At 44.8% G+C, this 19571-nt stretch overlaps 2 protein-coding genes across 2 annotated transcripts in view; one reads left to right on the top strand and one right to left on the bottom strand.

Annotated features, from left to right (window-relative positions):
* The window catches only part of COL4A1 (collagen type IV alpha 1 chain), a 129982-nt gene extending 115864 nt beyond the window's left edge, over positions 1-14118 (bottom strand). Inside the window, exon 1 of the mRNA XM_065628273.1 lies at positions 13690-14118. Coding sequence (XP_065484345.1) covers positions 13690-13752 — 63 coding nt within the window. The 5' untranslated portion in view covers positions 13753-14118. The remainder of the gene's footprint in view (positions 1-13689) is intronic.
* COL4A2 (collagen type IV alpha 2 chain) overlaps positions 14115-19571 on the top strand; it is a 148033-nt gene continuing 142576 nt past the window's right edge. Inside the window, exons 1-3 of the mRNA XM_065628260.1 lie at positions 14115-14209; positions 14383-14486; positions 14624-14684. Coding sequence (XP_065484332.1) covers positions 14443-14486; positions 14624-14684 — 105 coding nt within the window. The 5' untranslated portion in view covers positions 14115-14209; positions 14383-14442. The remainder of the gene's footprint in view (positions 14210-14382; positions 14487-14623; positions 14685-19571) is intronic.

Genomic DNA, 19571 nt, shown 5'->3' with positions numbered 1-19571 from the left:
ACTGTTAGACTTACAAGGAAGAGAAAAACTGGTACCAAGAAATACATCCATGGCTGGTTTGAAGTGTTCACTAAACAGTGGGAAATATTAAAACAAACCCTGTAGAGAAAGTTGCCTTGTACTCTACTGATAACATTTTGGTAGATGTCTCTTTATTAATGTCTTTATTATTTAGGGTGAATATCTACTTGATCACTCAGCCTAGAGCCTCAGGAGGTATTTTTCCCCTGCCAATTTACCTTCAGCACAAGCTACCTACCTGCACCTAGGTAGTTTCTCAGCTGAGAGAGGTTTTTAACATTAGACAATAACATATGCTTTCACCTGTTCTGTTATATTTTAATTGACTAAATTTTGAGGGAGCTATCAGCCCATCATCACTAAGATTCAACATCTAAACCAACATATATGAAAAAAATAAAGCAGTTACAGACACGATATCGGACTTTCAGTCTAGGGAACAGGGTAAAGCTGGTTGTAAGGAAAGAAAACAGGCACAGGACATCTGACCACCCTCTGTTTTTCTCCCTGTAAATCTGCTAATTTCAAGTAACCTTCAGACGACCAAGCTCATGAAACCTGTTTTTGCTTTTCTGACCCAGACCGCTAGCCTACTTCTCTGCAGGTAATAATTCTTCAGTGACAGAAGTAATTTCTCATGCCATAAACAAATCCCTGAAACACCCTCAGAGTAAGAAAAGACACATAGATCTTACTGACATTTTCTGGCCTTTTTACAGCTTGTTCCCTCCCCTTTCTCATCGCCTGTAGGTTTTGAAGGGGATGCAACAGGCATTGCTCTTGCTCCTTACTGCAGTCAGATGAAGAGTTCAGCTTTGATTCCAGGCAGGGTTGAAGCAGCGCTACCACTTCAGGCTCTGCTGGAGATTAAACCTCTGCGGTCCTGGCAGGACAAGCTAAGGATTTACTGGAGAGAGTTAAGAAGGGCAACGAAGCTGGTGAGGGGTCTGGAGCACAAGTCTGATGAGGAGCGGCTGAGGGAACTGGGGCTGTTCAGCCTGGAGAAAAGGAGGCTGAGGGGAGACCTGATCGCTGTCTGCAACCACCTGAAAGGAGGTTGTAACATGGAGGGGGTTGGTCTCTTCTCCCAAGTGGCAAGTGACAGGATGAGAGGAAATGGCCTCAATTTGCATCAGGCGAGATTTAGGTTGGATATTAGGAAAAATTTCTTCACAGAAAGGGTTGTCAGGCATTGGAACAGGCTGCCCAGGGAAGTGGCTGAGTCACCATCTTTGGAGGTATCTAAAAAATGCATAGATGAGGTTCTTACAGACATGGTTTAGTCCCAGTGTTAGGTTAATGGTTAGACTCAATGATCTTGAGGGTCTCTTCCAATCTATGACTCTACGATGTGGGATCCTTGGGTTCACAGGAAGCAGGTGCGACCACAAAGTGTTTGACTTGGGATGTGCAGCCCACGCTCCCCTGCCTCTCCCGTGGGATGGAGGGCTGGGGGTGCTGCTATGGTCCCACAGGAGCACATCCCCGCTGCCGGCCAGCCCAAACCTCGGTCCCACTCCTGCTTCAGACACAGGTGCTGGCAGCCAGCAAAAGGCAAATGGTGCTGAGTCACCTTCAAGGCTTTATGCGCAGGGGGCAATAGCCAGGCAAGAAAAAGCCGGCATGCCTTCTTACACCGCAGTAAAGTTCCCTTAGGCCACCTGTCCCAAAGGGAGCATACACACACGGTGGGGACAACTAAGTCTGGCCATTGGTCTTACCCAGCCAATATACATAGAAATTATTTCTCCGCCCAGCTGATACCTCGGTATTTCACCACAACCAAAGTGCTGGGACTCTTTTACAGTCCCATCCCTTTTCTGCCCCCACAAACAAAGGCAGGCGAATAACCAGTCTGAAGAAGTGGACACCTGTGTAAGGTCAGACTTCTCCATGACAGACCCAGTTTTACACAACTAAATAGTTCCTGCAACCAGTCAGATACTGAAGCATCAGCAACAAAATTCTGTCAAATGACTAAATCCTATGAATTATCTCACTTGATACTGCGCTATTGGATTGATAATTGGTACCGAGGGAAACATACAGATCGCTGCCCACCACCAGCAACAACTATGAGATTGGTCAATTATGAAGATACATCATAATTCTGCCTTTAGCATCATGTGATTCAGATTTTAAAAATGCTTTCTTGGCAGCTTCCATCTAATACTATAAATCTAAGCACAGGAATTCTGCACTTCACACTTTCTAACACAGCAAGCAATAGTGACAAGAAACAGATCACTTTACATGCAACATTATGAATTCTGGTTTAAATAGTGGTGGTGTACCCAAGCTTTACATTTTACCTAACATTCCAGAAATTCAATAGTCGTCTTCAGGTACAGAAAAACTCATATAATAGGCTCACATTATAAGTACATCACAACATCAATTCTTTTCAGCAATACTTCATCCAGTAATACATGCAACTTTGCAGAGAACTCATTCTCCATCTTCATGACTGATTTGATATAATTTATTTATCTTTGGATTTAGAACTGTGAAATAATTTTCTAGACAGCTGAACCACATTTATCAGAAACGTAGCAGTGTTATCAAAAACAACACAAGACATGACATAATCACATATGCACCTTCCCATGTCAATTGATTTCATACATTTTCCTTGGACAATATGGATACACAATGCACCATGTGCAAACCCATCCCGTGTAATTGTCCATTACCATCGCAGTGATGGCACGCATCTGAGGAGAGATGCAGAGAGAAATGCAGAACCTTTCACGTTTCATTCATGAAATGTTCAGACTTTAATCTACGATAATGAACGGGGATTTACAAAAACAAAGAATTGCTTGTGGACCCCATGGCACAGGGTAACAGTCCAGCTAAAATAAACTTGAGCTCAACAGAAGATACTCAGTACACAGACTGCTTTGGTACTGTGTTAAGTTATGCATGCTATTCTCTTTTATACACTATAATGATTCATTTAATTTTAACCAACAGGAGACTATTAAAATAAATTATATTGATATATTGACATCAAACAAATATGTCTCCTGGTGAAAAGGAACCCAGACTTACAGGTCTATCAATGTATAAAGATATGTCTCATACTGTGTGAGTGACTGAAATTGTACACAAAATTGGTAATTTGCAAACTCTGGACCAAAATCATGTTATGCTGGCTCTCATTTCAAGTTGCACAGGGACCATATAGATGTCACCTCATGCCTTAACACAGGTTCAGTTAGTCTGGATAATATCCTATATGTGTTTTGTACCATTGCACTTTCTATGGGCCTGGTAGTATCCAGGAATAGTGTATGTACAAGATCACACAGCCTCTTGCTCTCACATTGCCAAGTCCATTCTGTCACCAGCAGCTCCTGTGGTATCAGTGAGAAAGAGTTTTGGAATGTGAGGAAGCTGTTTAGAATAAACACCTTTTAACAGGTATGTATGTTACCTTTGCAAAGACTGTGGTGCCACAAATGGGTATAAGGCAATCGCTTGCTATGGTTATTCCTTTGAGGATTTTATTTGGAGACACTAAGAAAAAAGCATTATTCTGGTAATGACAGCACACAGAAGCATCCTCACCAAAAAACCTTCCTCATTTTTGATCTATGCAGTTTTCTGGCCGTGTCCTGTCACCATCATCTTCTTTGGTCTCCTTGATGCTCTAGGAAAAACCCTTCCACATCCTTAGCACCTTCGACTACTCTAAAAATGAATTAAATGGAAGCGGAAATCATTAGCAACTTTTGGGAGATGACCCTGCACCTGACAGGACAGAGGGCACTGAGGTGAAATCACTGAGGCTGGGGGTTGCCTGCCTGCACGTCTCAGGGGCTGCCATTCAAAGATTTTCTATGCTCATGACACATTCAGTCCATGCAAAACCACAAGCTCTGTCCCAACCAAGCACATCATTCCTGGAAAATACATCCAAAATCAGCATCCACTGTTTGTCTGACCAGTGTGAATCAGAGCACATTTTCAAAGGCATGTCCCCAGCAAGATGGATTTGGTTTTCCGCATGACTTGAACTATTATTTTGCCATTCTCAAGGGCATGAGCTGAGACATTATTTAACCCAAAGTCTTTCAGCACTGGTACAACATTTGCTATATCTCCAAGGTCCATAATGGGAAGTAAGTTTTAAAATAGCAATGGGAAAAGTCACAGACAGTAGGATTATGTTGCATAAGAATTAACATCACCAGAACCCACGTCTGAGTCTTCCCCCAGCTGGGACGTACCAGTAAGGATCAGACGAACAACCCCTCCCAGGCTGGGACTGCCAGCTGGGGCATCCTCACAGCTGGTGGCAGGGGCCAGGAGCCAGAGGCAGCTCCCACAGTTGTTCTACACCTAAGCAAAACTGTAAGTGCAGGGCTCTAGCATCTAGTCCTTTCCCTCTTTCCTGACTTTTTATTTTGGTAATACTAGTTTTTGACAATCTCTTATCCCTGGATTCCAGGGTGCTTCTTGCTCTGTTTCTACTCTGGCCCTTTAGGATGAGTCACACAGCCTTGACATCTCAGAATCACCGTACCACTTTAAAAAAAAAAAAAAAAAAAAAAAAAAGATAAAAACATAGACATCCTAGGAAAAATACCTCTTGTTATTCCCCATTTTTCTCTAAATATTTCCATGTTGATTCCAAAAATGCAACTGTTCTTAACAAAGATACAGCTTCAGTCAATAGACTTCAGCAAAAAATAAAAAGATAGTTTCAATTAAAAAAAACTCCTCAGAATTACATCAAGCAAAGCCGTAATATTATAAGTATTTATGTAGTTTTCATCTTCCTTGCCTGTTCTTACAAATTGTTAAAAACACACATGTATCTACAGCTCAAAAAATGAGTTTTGGCCCTGAACACTGCTTGCACATGTATCTTGGCTTTATGGCAGACAGAATTTATCCTTTTTTATTCTGCTAGCAGATAACTGACTTACCATTGCCATAAAAGGGACAGAGCTTCAAGCACAATATGAAAATTCCAGGAATGTTTGAGTCTACCCTCACTTAGCTGATTTTTCCCTTAATATGTGCACTATGAATACAAAGCATTAATGTACTAATTTTTCTTCAAAGTTCTGTTCTAATTCTTTACCCTCCTATAAATCCACAGCAGTGTAATTTTTCAGCCTTATTTGGATTTCATTGCAATCTTAGGATTTGTTTCAATGGTTTTAGATTATCAGATATTTCAACAGAAGTCTTCAGTAGACTAGAAAACAAGTTTTCTTCCACTAGATAAACAACTCGACTAATAAGACTGAAAGACTTACAATATCCAGTCAGCACATAGCTATCCAGTGAAAATGGGCTAATTTGTTTTATCCCTTAGCTACAACTGAAATATTTGTCATGACCAAAAAAAAAAAAAGTCTTCTTCATTCTGGTATCTGTATACTAAACTAAGGATCCCATAAATTATCTATTAAAATAGAACCAGCTAATAAAACTATACATTTTCCCCTAAGTTAGTGATATTTGCATGAAAGATTACATACTTCACTGTGAATTTCCAACAAGAATATCTACAGAAAGAATCCTTAGGTAGGAATGGCATCTGATGAATTACAACACTTTCATCCACTAAGTCATTTAGAAATACTCTACCAGGTTCATGCCCCAGTGTTAAGACAATATCCTTAGGTAAAGAAGACCTATGAGAGGCAACCTTGGCTAGAAGGAAGGTTGAGCATCTTGGTGAAACCATGGACCTCCCAGGTAGCCAGAGAGATTATAAATCCCGGAACAGCTGAGACAAATATGGGCAGAGAAAAGGGTGGACACTGGGTTTTAAAGCTGGTAAAGGAGATGCAATGTTATTATAGTTGCCTCAAGTAATTTTCTTCTAGCAAACGCTAGAGAATACCAGCAGACATCTGTCAGCTTTTAAAAAAAGTTCAACACCAAGACTGATTTGTGGCTTTCATCATATTTCAAATCAGAGATGAAGCATGGAGCCTGCAAACTCGAGCTCTTCGGCACATTTCTTCTGCACCCACTTTAACAGCTGGGCAAAGCTCTCCGCTGGGGTGACAAAACTTTACCCAAAAAAGTATTTCTGCTTCCCAGTTGTAGCATTTGAAATGTTCTTTAAGGTATACATTGTTACCTACAGACAGGACAATGGATAGTTTGTCCCATGCTTAATCTATAAAAGGGCTACATCTCTGCTGAATGCAAAAGACCTAACTCACTAGGTTTAAATTAAAATATTCCAGTTCCTCATACTAATCCTTGTGTATTAAACTAATTCTTGTATTTATTTTATTACTTTGATAATTTCTTCCGCCAGTTCCCTCTCAGCCGTGTTGAAAACCTTCATCTCAGAACGCTGCCTCTGTCACTGCTACCAGAGGATGAAAGCCACAAAAAGATGAAAGAAAATGAATTATTACTTTGCAATTTGTTTAATCTGCACACTTGACAGAAGCACTTTGTGTTTTGTCCTTTACATTGTTCTGTTGAAGATGCACACCCTTCCTCAGACCCTGCAAAAGGCTGTTTGCCAGCAGCAGTAAAGGTGAAGGCAGCACCAGCGTGTACACAGAGAAAAGGCAGAGGAAAGGAGGGGAACAGAGGATGTTTAATAGTTCTTCTCTTGGATCCACCCCAAAAAAACCCCTAACCGGCATAAAATTCCATAAAAGTAGCTGAATAACTTTGCTGAAGACACAGTTACATTTTCTACTAATTAGGCTGGCATAATGTTAATCAGGTTGGCACAATGGCAGAGGCCTTATCCAGGCCTTTCAGTACTTGAAAGGGGCCTATAAGAAGGGTGGGGACAGACTTCTTAGCAGGGTCTGTTACAACAGGACAAGGGGTAATGGTTTTAAACAAAAAGAGGGGAGATTCAGGCTGGACATGAGGAAGAAATTTTTTACAGTGAGGGTGGTGAAACACTGGCCCAGGTTGCCCAGAGAGGTGGTAGATGCCCCATCCCTGGAGATATCCCAGGCCAGGCTGGACGGGGCTCTGAGCAACCTGATCTAGTTGCAGATGTCCCTGCTCGTGGCAGGGGTTGGACTAGATGACCTCTGAAGGCCCCTTCCAACCCAAACTGTTCTATGATAATGTTGGAAAATCTTGTGCCATTTATTTCAGAACACATGTGAGGACAGCATCCTTTTGATATGTTAGATGAAGGTAACATAAGAAAAAATAAAGTTAAAAAAAAAAAAAAAAAAGAAACCACATCTTTTTCCAACTCTTCTCTGGCTTCTTTCATTTCACCTTTGGCCATGCCTTTTTTATTATCTTGCTCTAATGTAATTCGGGCCAAAAAAAATGAGGGTTTTTTGCAGGCTGTGAGGCAAGGCTGACTCATCTCCACCCCGGCGCATTCCCAGGCTCCCGGCTCCCGCGGCACCTGCTGCCGGCTCCTGCACCACAGCATCTTGCACCTCTGCCTGCACCCCTGGCAACATCCCAGCATGGGGATAAAAGCAGGGCTACAATTCTCATTGGAACCCATAAGTACAAGTTTTCAGATGCTTGATGACTTGGCAAATCAGAGTTGAAAAGGGGTATCTCCTACCACCACCACACACTCAGCGAAGAAGAGTTAATACAACCTTCAGGCTTACAATGATTTTTGCTCATGTTGGAAATTAAGAGGTTTCCTAAAAAATACATATTTGAGATATTGGATCAATCAAAGTGGTAATAAGTGAATCCAGAGCTCAACACAGTATAGCAGAAGTACATGGGACTGGAAGCTGAAGTGCTTTTAAATATGTGCAACTCTAGAGGAGGGGTTTGTTGTTGTTGTTTTCCAATTTAGAAAGTTTACCCAAGCTCCTCTTTCTGTAAGAGAATATGTCAAAGTAAAGGAAGATTAAACAGACAGTGTTTTGATCTTTGAAACATTTACTCAAACCTGCTTACTTATATACATAAATTTTTCTCAATTCTAAATAGAAACTTAGAGCTAAAACGGACACAATTTTTTTCTGATTAAATCTTTGATCATTCTTTGCCTGCTTATACATGCCAGAGAGTAACAACAGACAGTGCTTTTTTGCACTATCTAGTTATACTCTTTATGAAGAATACATTTGCCTTCTTTACTGCAAGTCACTTCAGATTAGAATGGCATAATGATAGACATTGGCATATTGATCTTTTAACTTGTTCTGTATTTTACTTCTACATTGTCCAAGATACTACTATATAAAGGCTTTTGGAGGGCTAATGCCACATACTTCTCTGATGTATTAAATCACCAAGAATCATTCCAGCCAGTCACAACCCAGAGAAGTGAAAAATTTGTCTTCCCACAAACACTGTTAAACTGCAGCAGTACTTCACATTTTCAGCTGCTCGCTAGAGGCACAGGTTGCTATCCCAGTCACGTCACAGCCCATGCCCAAATTCTTCCCTTTAACCAAATTTTGCAAGGTGTTAAGGGCCTTTGTGATGGTAAAATCAACGGAAATTCTGGGAAGGGAGCACTATGTAACTTTTAAACACTGATGAAGTAAGTCAATTTATTCTCATGTTGAGGTTGTTGAATCTTCCTTTGTTTAGTCTAGTTCTATAAAAAGAACAATATTCATAAGCCTATCCCTAGAGATGGTTTCTGACATTTTTAAACAATTGTCTTAGCTGCCTGCAGCAGCTATCCTACATTTCTCTATGTGAACAAGGTAACTGACGGTATATACATCCAGCATAACCTCAGGCATTACTTATTCAGGATTTTATACGCCAAACAGTCCAGCTGCAAGGAAACACCACAGTAGTCCTGCAGGCATCTGATACACACAAACGCTCAGAAGCGAAAACTGTGCTACTTGGCATGACGGTCCAGGAACGCACTTGCGTGTGCTGATGCTCAGCAGCTGGCCGCAGGAACGAAGTTCACCGAGATGAGTCAGGGATGACTACTCAGAGAGGCTCAGGGACAGTGTTTTCCAACACAGCCGGCAGCAAACAGGTATGTGTTCCCAAAACAGCCCGCCCTTCTCTCCTGACTCCAGCACCCTGTGCCATGATGCTGTAGAAGAGGCGGTCAGAGGGAGAGACAGGGAAAGCAGGCAGGAAGGACAGCAGGATGAGATTCTGGGAGCAAAGAGCCATCAGGCTTGTCCCCTTTCCTCCCAGACGTGCCCATGCATTTTCCTCTGTATATATCTTGAACAAATGACTCCCCACTTGTACGGGTGGACAGGCAAACCCACGACTGCTGCTTCCCCTGTAAGTGCTCCTCACCTTGGACTGGAAGGCCACCTTCCTGCCCACGGTCTCAGGGCCCTCTGTGGTGCACCCTTGGCCATCCCACGTTCTCATACCCCTTTCTGCCAAGCTACCTCTCTCCAAAAGGAAGAAAAGAGTGCTGTACTCTTCTTCAAACCCTCTTGCACCCCACCATAGTCTGGCAGGGGAAACCAAACTCCATCTCCTATTTCCCCGTGAAATCTTCTAGCCCAAGAGGTGCTTAACTTATTGGAAGTCATTTGGGTCTCTCCTTCTGGCCACATTTTCTGAACTGAAGTGACCATATTTCCATCCTGAACTAAAACCCGTCACGGTTTGTTAGATGTGCTCTTGGTATTGACAAGTCCTTGAGGACATTCCCGGACAAGGATGTCCAATAGCCTTAGGGGACAGGTCTCTCAGCATCTAAGACAGTGGCAGCCCTAGACACAAATGGCTGCAGAAGGCAGGTGCACAACCCAGCCTGACTTCATTAGTAAAAGCACACAAAGTGAACCGCTGCCAGTCATCCAGACTCAGTCATATGACCTCTTTTCAGTGACACACCAAAAGCCCAAGTAATTTCTTTTATCTGCTCTAGGTTTATCTGCCCTGTACTTATTCATCTCAATAAACTATGTTTTTTAATGAAAAAGGAACAGCAAATCTGTTCACGCTAGTTGGAAGCAATTTATTTTTTTGCTTTTGGCCTAGACTCACATGTCTCACACTGCAACCCCAAATACAATTTAAAAATAGGATGGGTGACACAGGGAAGGTGTGAAGGTGATACAGCAGAGCTGCCTTTGCCCAGACATGGATGCGGCACCAATACCCAGCCAGGGCTACCCAGGGACAGGAACCTCCTGGCCTTCCACCAGCGCGTCCCCAGCTGCCACCACACGCTCAGCTCAAACAGCACTGGTGGAATCAACATTGTGGAAAAAATTATGCATGCTTTTATCACTGTTTTGGCCTGCCTTCTCCTAGTAGCTGGATAGAGTTTGCCTTTAGCTTTGGCCTGGCTCCTGTTTTGGCAACACTAAAAGGGGAACAGGACATGGCTTGGGATCTTGGAGACACCACTAAGCCCACCACCCAGCAGCAGTAGACAGGGCATTTCCTCCATTCCCATGGCATTACATGGCAGCCAGCGCACTCGTGTCAAAGGCACCTTGCCCTGGGGCTCAAGCACAGCGAGAAGATCTTGCTCTGTTGCAGAAAGCACAGGGACCAGCACTGCAGAGGCAACCACAAGGTACCGAAACATGAAACCAGGATTTCCATGGCATTGTCATCTCCCAACCAAGCAGTACTAATGTTAGGAAATGGACTTTCTTCAAAGGAAATGGCAGCCTGAAGAGTGTCAGAAATGAGAGCCCCTGCAGAGAACCATCAAAATAAGCTTCTCCTGCAACTGTCTCGTGGGAGCAGTCTCTCAAGCCTGACCTGGAAACTTCTTAATCTACTGCCCTGTCTTCCACTCTGCTCTCCTTACAATTTGAAAATTAGTCTCCTGACAAGAACATGGAACAGTACAAAAGCCTAGATTAGCTATAATTAACATTTTAATTATAATTAGTTGATGTAAAAAACACTGAGCTTCCAGTGCAACATCTGGATGCATTTTATAGGTGTCACATTACAACCTGTGGGAGCTGCCATGGAGCAGCTCCCTTTTCTGTACCGAGGCACATGATCCTGACAGTAGCTGGCTCAAGTCTGGCTTTCCTACGTCAAATGCCTCTGTGAGAGCAGTCCTTCCAAATCTCCTTGTATGTATTTAATCACAGATATGTCGGTGATAAAAACAATTTTTTCACTCTGCCAGCCCTGTTACACTGCAGAACCACCACTCCCAACACGGCATGAGCTGCTTCTGCTACGTTTGCATTCACAGGCACGGTCTCAAGTACCTGCACAACCACAATGCACATATGAAGAAACATTTTTTTTTTCCTGTGAGGGTGGCCAAACACCTGCACAAGTTGCCCAGAGAGACTGAAGAGTCTGTGTCCTTGGAGACGTTAAAAAACTGGCTGGACACAGTTTTGAGCAGCCTGCTGCAGTTGGCCCTGGTCTGTGCATGGCGTTGGACCAGATGCTCTCCAAGGCACCCTCCAGCATCAGCGATTCTGTGATGAAGGCCACAGGACAGTTAAAAATACGAAAAGACTGTGGCTGCACAAATAATATATATATTTTATTTAATCTACCTGATATAAGCTGTTTTGGGGAAGGAAAGAACCAGCATCATGTTTTGCAGAACAGCAGTTGCTCCATTCAGCCTATGGCAAACAGTACTGCACAGAACCTTGCCTACCATGCAGTCTTCTGCTAACACAACTCCTCTTTAAATGTAAACAGTGCGAATGAATTCGTTTGATGACAATGTAAGCACTGGGCCAGCTCTGCCAGCTCTCCAAAAGCAGAAGAGGTCTTGCCTAGGTGTACAGTCGATCACACCACCCACCCATGATCACTCAGAGGCATCAGCCTGGCTCAAGGACCTCCAAAAAGAAGCTCCTCAACCACCATCCGCTCCTGGTACACTGCAGGCCAACAGCAGCCTCCATCGCCTTTTGGGAAGTTGCTAGTGACAGGCAACAGCGTGGAGCTGGGGACAATGCCAGCAGAACTGAACTGACTGAAAGGCCACCCATGTACGGCTGAAAGTTTATCTAAGGCAACAAAACTGCAAGGAGTTCATACTTGTGTTTCCCAGTGGCGCTGAAGAGGAACTGTAAATCTGCAGTCAGCATAGCATAGAATGGTTAATCATGAAGATAACTTCATAATATAATTAACAGCTCCAGAAATCTTGATTTTAATAAAACAATTTATCCAGTACATTAAAGACGCTTCCAAAATAGAGCCTCTTCAGAGTTGCTACAGAAGACCTTAAATTGTGTAACTGATACTAAAATTTATATCTTCTTTTGATAAGCATATCTTCCCTATGTAGTTTTCTGTCTTTGACATGACTGTCATGATTTTACCCAATTACTTTACAGTGCAAGACAAAAGCACATCTCACAAACTGACACTTATACTTCCAGGAATACCAAATTCAGAACTCAAACATGAATCATTTACTTCAAAAGATTTTAATTAATTAAAATTAATTATATCCTGAAAGGAATACAGTTTAATCAGCTTAATGCCACATGATGAGTGAATCGCCTAAGAGGTGCATCACCAAGTGATTTACAGCAGTCACAGTAAGCCTGATATTATCAGCCTAGGAGCAACAGATAAGACACCAGAAGTTCAGTGCATTTCTTACTTCAGCTGATTCAAGGCAAACGTACTATCCCCATGGTCACACTATGATACCATAATTCATTATAAAAATTCCATCTGAAACTGCAGAAAAAAGAGTTTAAAATAACCATTTCTCATACTTCCTTTACTGATTAAAATGATAATACAAGATCTTACATTTATAGCAGGAAGCACGACTAAAATCCATCTGCCAGTGCCTACTGAAGAGTATTCTGCACCCCTGAATTTCACTGCTCCAATATCAATCTAACCAAATGCAAGAAACCAAGGAGACACGAAAAGATGATCTATTTCAAACTATTGTGTCAACTGGCCTTTACTTAGAGGTACAGAGGGAACTGCACAAATACTTCAGGAGCGCCAGGAAAAAGTCCTTTAACTTAAGGACAGCGGATAGCTAATATCTCAGTGATAAAATTAGCTCCCTGAGCAAAACTTTCAGACTGCTTGCATACTTTCGATTTTAAATGTCTGTGGCTGAATCTGGCTCCATCGGGAGAGGTGCCAGCACTCAGCTTTAACTAACCATTATCATCGGGATCCTTCCTGCTCTCCAGCCTACTGCCCATCGTGGGGGTCAAAGGCAGCGAGCACCCACTTGGAGTCCAAGCAACCAACCACTTTTTTTTTTTTTTCCCTTTCCCTTTTTTTTTTTTTCCTTTCCTTTATTTTTATTCCTAGGAAAGCTCACCTCTCACCTTTTTTTTTCTTTTTTTTCTTTTTTTTTTTTTTTACAGTGGAAACACAACTTGCAACTTCCAGATCCCGGGCGGGTGCGTGTTTTATATTCCCTCCCCAGCCAGCGGCGCTCCTGGCCGACCCGTGGGAGAGCGAAGGGCGGCGGGGCCCTTCTCCCGGCGCTAACCCGCACCCCGCCGCCAGCCCGTGGGGAGGCCGGGGGCCCACGCGCGATGCCGGCCGCGCCGCCCCGCACCCGCGGAGGGCCGGCGAGCGGACGCGGCCCCGCAGCCGGGCATCCCCGCATCCCCGCCAAGCCCACCTGGCCGCTCCACCCTTCCGAGAGCGGAGGCCCCGTGCGATTCAGGCACGGGCAGAGAATAGGGATGGGGGCTCACCGAGCCGACCCCCGAGGGCACCCCGTCCCCTCCCCGCGCGTCCCCGGGTGAGGGTCCCGCGTGGGCACCCCGTCGCGCAGCCCGGGGGAGCCGCCCCCCGCGTACTCACCGCGGCAGACACGGCGCTGAGCTCGGCGCTCAGCAGCAGCCCGAAGCCCAGCCAGAGCCGCATGCTGCCGTGCACCGCACCGCGCCGTCGGTCCCTGGGCGGCGGGGCGCCGGCGGCTCAGTGTGGGGCTCCGCGGGGCCGGCCCCACATGCGCGCCTCTCCCCTCCGTGGCGGCCGCGGCGCCTGCAATGCCTCGGGGGCGAGGGACTAGCCGCGCCGTAAACTATGGGCGGCGGCAGCCCCCTCTCCTCCCCCCGGGCGGGGACCCTGGGAGGGCGCAACCTCGCCCGCTCCCCGCCGGCCGCAGTTCCTCCTCCTCCTCCCCGCCGCGGGTGGGTGGCGGGCCGGCGGCGGGGGGGTGTGGGCGGAGGGGGGGAGGCGCGCCGCTTCCTCGCCCCAAACTGCCGCTGCCGCCCGGAGGGCACGGCAGCGCGGCGCGGCGCGCAACGGTGCGGAGCGGGCGCGGAAGGGGCCGGGGGCGCTGTCTCCGCCCGGCCCGTCGGGGTCCGCGCCCCCGCGGGTAGGTGCGCGCCGGAGGGACGCCGCTCTGCGCGACGCGGGAAGCGGCGCCACCTCTCCCCCTTCCCCGTCCCGGGATCGGCCCGGCCGGAGGGGCCGCTCCCCGCTCCGCCGAGCCCGGAGACCTCCGCCGAGGGGACCGGAGTCACACGCGGGCTCTTCTCTGCCTTGCAGGGGCGGCCGTCCGGCGGGAGGAAACCCTGAGCCGAGCCCACGGGCAGGGAAGGAGCGAAAATGGACATCTCGCAGCTTCCCAGCGCACGTATCTTTGTTTGTCAGTAAGTAATTCCGCTCGGCAGGCTTTTGGAAATAACTTCTTTAAAGTGGTATTGTCACCTTTAACTGCAGAGTTTCATCACGTGCTTGTTTTGTGCTGGCTTAAAACAATCTCGTGCTTATTCACCTTTCCCTGCAGGGATCTGGGGCTTCTGCTGATCCTGATGGAAGTCGTGCTGTCAGCCGTCAAAGTGGATGCTGTAAGTAAAATGCCTTGGGACTTTTACTGAGGAGAGAGGAGGAAAAAGCAGTTTCCTTGGTACCAGAAAGTGAGGAACTGCTTTTTCCTTTGCTGGATGGCTTATCTATCATTCGCTAAAAGAAACAACCAACAAATCATCTCTGCAAGCTTTACAGATTACTGCCTTCAACAAAATGACGTTTAGCAGAGAAGCATAAGGCTTCAGTGTCAGGCTGTTGGAAGTATTCCTGTACTACTTTTGCACAGATTGGGTAATTTGTTAAAGCAATAGCAAAGCAAGCCCCCCAGCTTCTTCATTTTCATAAGAAAAGCACCAAAAATACAGTACTACAGGTACCAGAGACTACTTTGGAGAAGTTAACCTGCAGATGAAGTATCTTCAGTTAAGTACAGACCTCATCTGAGGACTGAAAAGTTGAAGCTATGGCTTATTTTTACAAACCAGAGGCATGTTTATAAATAATTTGTTGTTAAATTGTTAAATCAAAAAATAGGTAAGTTAGGTACTATATGGGTGGCTGCGACTATCCGCTTGAGGTGTTGATGTAAACAGAAGTTATTAAACTCTTGGGTCATTGTCCCAAGGATGTGAAGGAAGTGAGAGATAACATATAGGAGAGTGCAACATTTGGGTGTTACAAAGCTTGCTGAATGTAACGGAAACATTGTCATTCACATCAATAGGCTCTTGATCAGGCCCAAATACAGCAGACTGACAGGTTGCTCAGACGTGGTTTGTGGCTGCATTTGTCAGCCACCGAGTGTGGGCAACATGGTCACGTGCAAGTGGGACTATTATTACATTTTTTTCAAAAGCTATCCTACTCATATTTTAATCCTACTGTCTGCAACTCTCACCCCTTTTTTATGACTTTGTACTCCTCATAGATATCTGATGTGGTTACATCTTTGTGGTGAGATGGCGTAATATGTTAAGGAATGGGAAGTACTAGGGCTTTTGCAGCAGGAGTTGTGACACACGACAATTCTGCACTCAAGCTGCAGCTGGCAGGGGGAGTTTGCCTGTGGGTCTGCATGGCTGGTTGGTCTCTTCACATTCTGGCTGAGCAAGAGGTGGTGGGCTGAGGATCCACAGCCCCATGGGAAGGGACACAAGCGAGGACCTCGGGTGTCATGTGCTACATTTCTTTGCCATGTTTTCATAGACACATCATTCTGCTGAGTAACACTAAATGGATGGTGATATGACCATGTGCTATTGAAACCAGAGCAGGCTGGTGATAACGCGAGTGTTCTAGGCCAAGTAATGACATCACTGGGATCGGTTGACATTAAAAGGCGGCATTTTTGGTATGACTCTTCTTTTTAAGAAGTTGTGCTGTAGCGTGCGTAGCATGATACCTGAGCTTCAGCTATAGCATGAGCTAATTCATTCTCCTTCATGTTCTTGCTTGTAGACTGCAGGCTGTGGTGTTAATGCAGAGCTATACTGAAGAGGTGTTCGAGCTGCCTCAGTTAGTGGATGCAGTCTGGTCATGGCTGCTTGAATTGCCACATGTTGGTTTTCCCAGAGTACCTTGGAAGAGTAAACTGGCCTGCTTGGAGGTCTGATTTCCCTGATTTAACAGTTCCTAAGGTGGAGGCTGCATAGGAGATGAAACACCGCAGTGAATGCGAGTGAGGAAGTTTGGTCACATTTCCATGAAAAATTAGAGCTGCATTGCCACCAAAATATTTATCCCATTTTCCATCCATGTGCCACTCCCTTCCCTTGGCCAGCACACATCTTTCTGTAGTCGTGTGGTGAACTGAACTGGAAAATTACTTGTTTAAACTAAGCAGTCCCAAGTAGAGAAGAGGGGTGAGAGCTAACTTGAGCCTGGATCAGATCACCACTTGTATTCATAGAAACTTGGGCTGGCACAGGGCTAGGAGCAGGCAGCTGAGGGTGGGAGAAGCAGCGGGCTTGCTCCTTGTGGTGACAGCTCTAGTCGAGTGTGTTTGCGAAGTGACAAAGTAGGTGTGCATGGGAAGCAGCAGCACCTGAGTAATGGCAGGTGCAGTCGTATTCTTTATATTGTAATCCTGTTTGTCATGTTGAACCTTCTGTTACACAGATAAATGTGCTTATGTTATGAAGTGTTTTATTAGCTTCGATTTAAAAAATACGGTGAATGAGTGAAGTCTATGGGACCAGATCTTAAAAGTTGTGGTTCTGCCTGTAATGAGACAAGCAGAGCAGCTGAGCTTGACAGCCATATATACATGAATGACTAACAGCTGCTGAAGATAAGTGGTGTTCTATGAGTGAAAATGCACATAGGAAGAAACTGGGATGAGATTCAGGAGAAAGCCAGGAAGGAGAAAGCAAGAGGGGAACTCAGAGCATTTGAATGGATGTCTTGCCTGGCAGGCTGCTGTGAGCTGTTAGGGAGACAGATGTTTCTCAGCAGAGAAAGAAGCGAGAGGAAGAAAAAGGAGAATGTTGAGGTTATCTGAGGATTGGGGAAGAAGAAATGTTGCCTTTGGGGAGAGGGGAGGATGCTGGTTGCAGGCGTGAAGAGTGCTAAGGAAGAGTCACTGGATGGAGAGGCAAGGAGAGACAGCCAGATGGAGTGGATCAGGCTCCAGTTATCTTTAGCGCTTTTTGGCATACGCTGGCAATGTTAAAGCCCCCAAATAATTTTGGAACTATTCTAAATTGTAGATTTAAATCTTCATCTGGCTTAAATAAAATTAAGTTGTGTTAACTACCCAAAGTTTAGCCAAGTTTGCAGATTTCTTCTCTCTCTTTCTCTCTCTGCAAATATATTGCATCCAAAATATAATTCTAGGATTTGGGTTTTTTTCTTTTCAGAGAGGATATATCATTTGATAATGCTGATTTTTTTTTTCCTTTTGTTTTTCCCAAAGCACACTTCTTCCGAAGTAGTTTTGTGGCATTTTATAACTTTATTGATGCCCCCTTAGTAAATACTTTAAACTGTCCCTAAGGAAAATAACTTTTTTAAAAGAGTTATGTTCTGATGGGAGCAATGGAGTCCCAGAAAAGAAGAGAACAATTGTCAGATAAAAGAAAGAAAGAAAAGTGAGAGAGAACAAGTTAGAATAACATTTGCAAAAATACCTACAAGTAAGAGATGATAGTTGACGTATAAAAATGAGAACATACATAGATACATAGAGAGGTTTATATAGAAAGAAAATAGAATCAAAGTAATGCATGAGATAAAATTCTCATGGCTTCTGTGACATTGTAAGGGATGTATTAGGGGGAATGTCATCAAAGGCGAAGAAGCAGCAGTTCTTAAAAGAAGAGGATAAACCCAACAATACTATGTACTTCTTTCTATAGACTTCATCGTGAAATCAGATCGCTGACATGGGTGCCTGAGTTATTGCTTGAAGTTAAAATGTGTCAATGCTCTGTGACTATCTTACATCCAGGTTTTCCCATATGTAGCCTGTTTTATTCCATCTGGGAAATTTTGTCTGGTTGAAACAGGAGGACTTTTTACAAGATGAAAGAAGCCAGCGTGGAGTAATCACCTGCTGAGCATGTCCGCTGTGAACACATGCACTAAGATTGCAGTGTGCAAAACAAGATAGTTACGGCATGCGTGCTGCCCAGGTGATCTAGGAATGAGTCGTCAATCTGACATATTGATTTCTTCTGCTGGATTACTTAGTGCATGAAAAGTAAATGTCTCTTCCTGGAAATACCAGACCCCCTACCTGCGCGCTGCTTCAGAAGGGATAGGTGAGGAAGGAGAGGAGGTGGAGTAGCCATGTATGTTAGGGAGGGTTTTGATTTTCTGGAACTTGAGGAGGGTGATGATAGGGTTGAGTGTCTATGGGCGAGAATCAAGGGGAAGGGCAACAAGGCGGACATCCTAGTGGGGGTCTGTTACAGGATGAAAAGGCAGATGAAATATTTTGCAGGCAGCTGGGAGAAGTCTCCCGATCACTAGCCCTTGCTCTTATGGGGGACTTCAACTTACCAGATGTCTGCTGGAAGTACAACACAGCAGAGAGGAAGCAGAGCAGTCTAGGAGGCCCCTGAAGTGTATGGAAGACAACTTCCTAACACAGCTGCTTAGTGAGCCTACCAGGGAAGGAGCCACCCTGGATCTGTTGTTTGTAAGTAGAGAAGGGCTCGTGGGCAACATGTCGTTTGGAGATCGTCAGGCATTGGAACAGGCTGCCCAGGGAAGTGGTGGAGTCACCATCCCTGGAGGTGTTTAAAAGGCGTTTAGACGAGGTTCTTAGGGACATGGTTTAGTGCTACAGTTAGGCTAGGTTAGGTTATGGTTGGACTCAACAATCCTGAGGGTCTCTTCCAATCAAAATTATTCTATGATTCTATGAAATAGCTCTACCTAGGAGATCTCCCAAAAAGAAATGTCACAATCCTATTCTAGAACACCTTGATATGAGACATTTCTCCACTTGCAGACATGGCTTATTTATGTCTGTTTAAATAAGTGTACAGTTTGATTTATCTTTGAGTCAGAATTGTGATCTGTGAGGAAATGGGACAGAATAATGATACCTTGCGAAAAAACAGTATGTTGAGGAGCCTCCTAGGATATCTCGTCACTTTATACAAAATTTCTGTGAACCCTGAAAGAATTTGGGTAGTGCAGAGAGGCCTCTTTCTACCTTTAGTCATGGAGCTGTGAAGAAGGGGCAGTTCAGTTAAAGAACTATGAGAAGTCCGGAGTGAAGGAGGTAGCATCCAGGCAGCTACATAAGGCAAAACCCCTTGGTTTCACCGACACCAACAGCCATGCCTTGATCTACCGTGATGAGGATCATGGTGTGCATCATGCTGCAGATGGGCGGTAAGACAGGATTTTTGATTTTTCTTTTATCAGAACCAGGATTTCACCTGCTAGGATCGTACAATGTAAGGCAGACTAAC

This window comes from Caloenas nicobarica, chromosome 1 (assembly GCF_036013445.1).
Source record: "Caloenas nicobarica isolate bCalNic1 chromosome 1, bCalNic1.hap1, whole genome shotgun sequence".
Lineage (NCBI taxonomy): Eukaryota > Metazoa > Chordata > Aves > Columbiformes > Columbidae > Caloenas > Caloenas nicobarica.
Note: the sequence above shows the minus strand (reverse complement) of the source record. Positions and strands in the feature narration are given on the sequence as shown.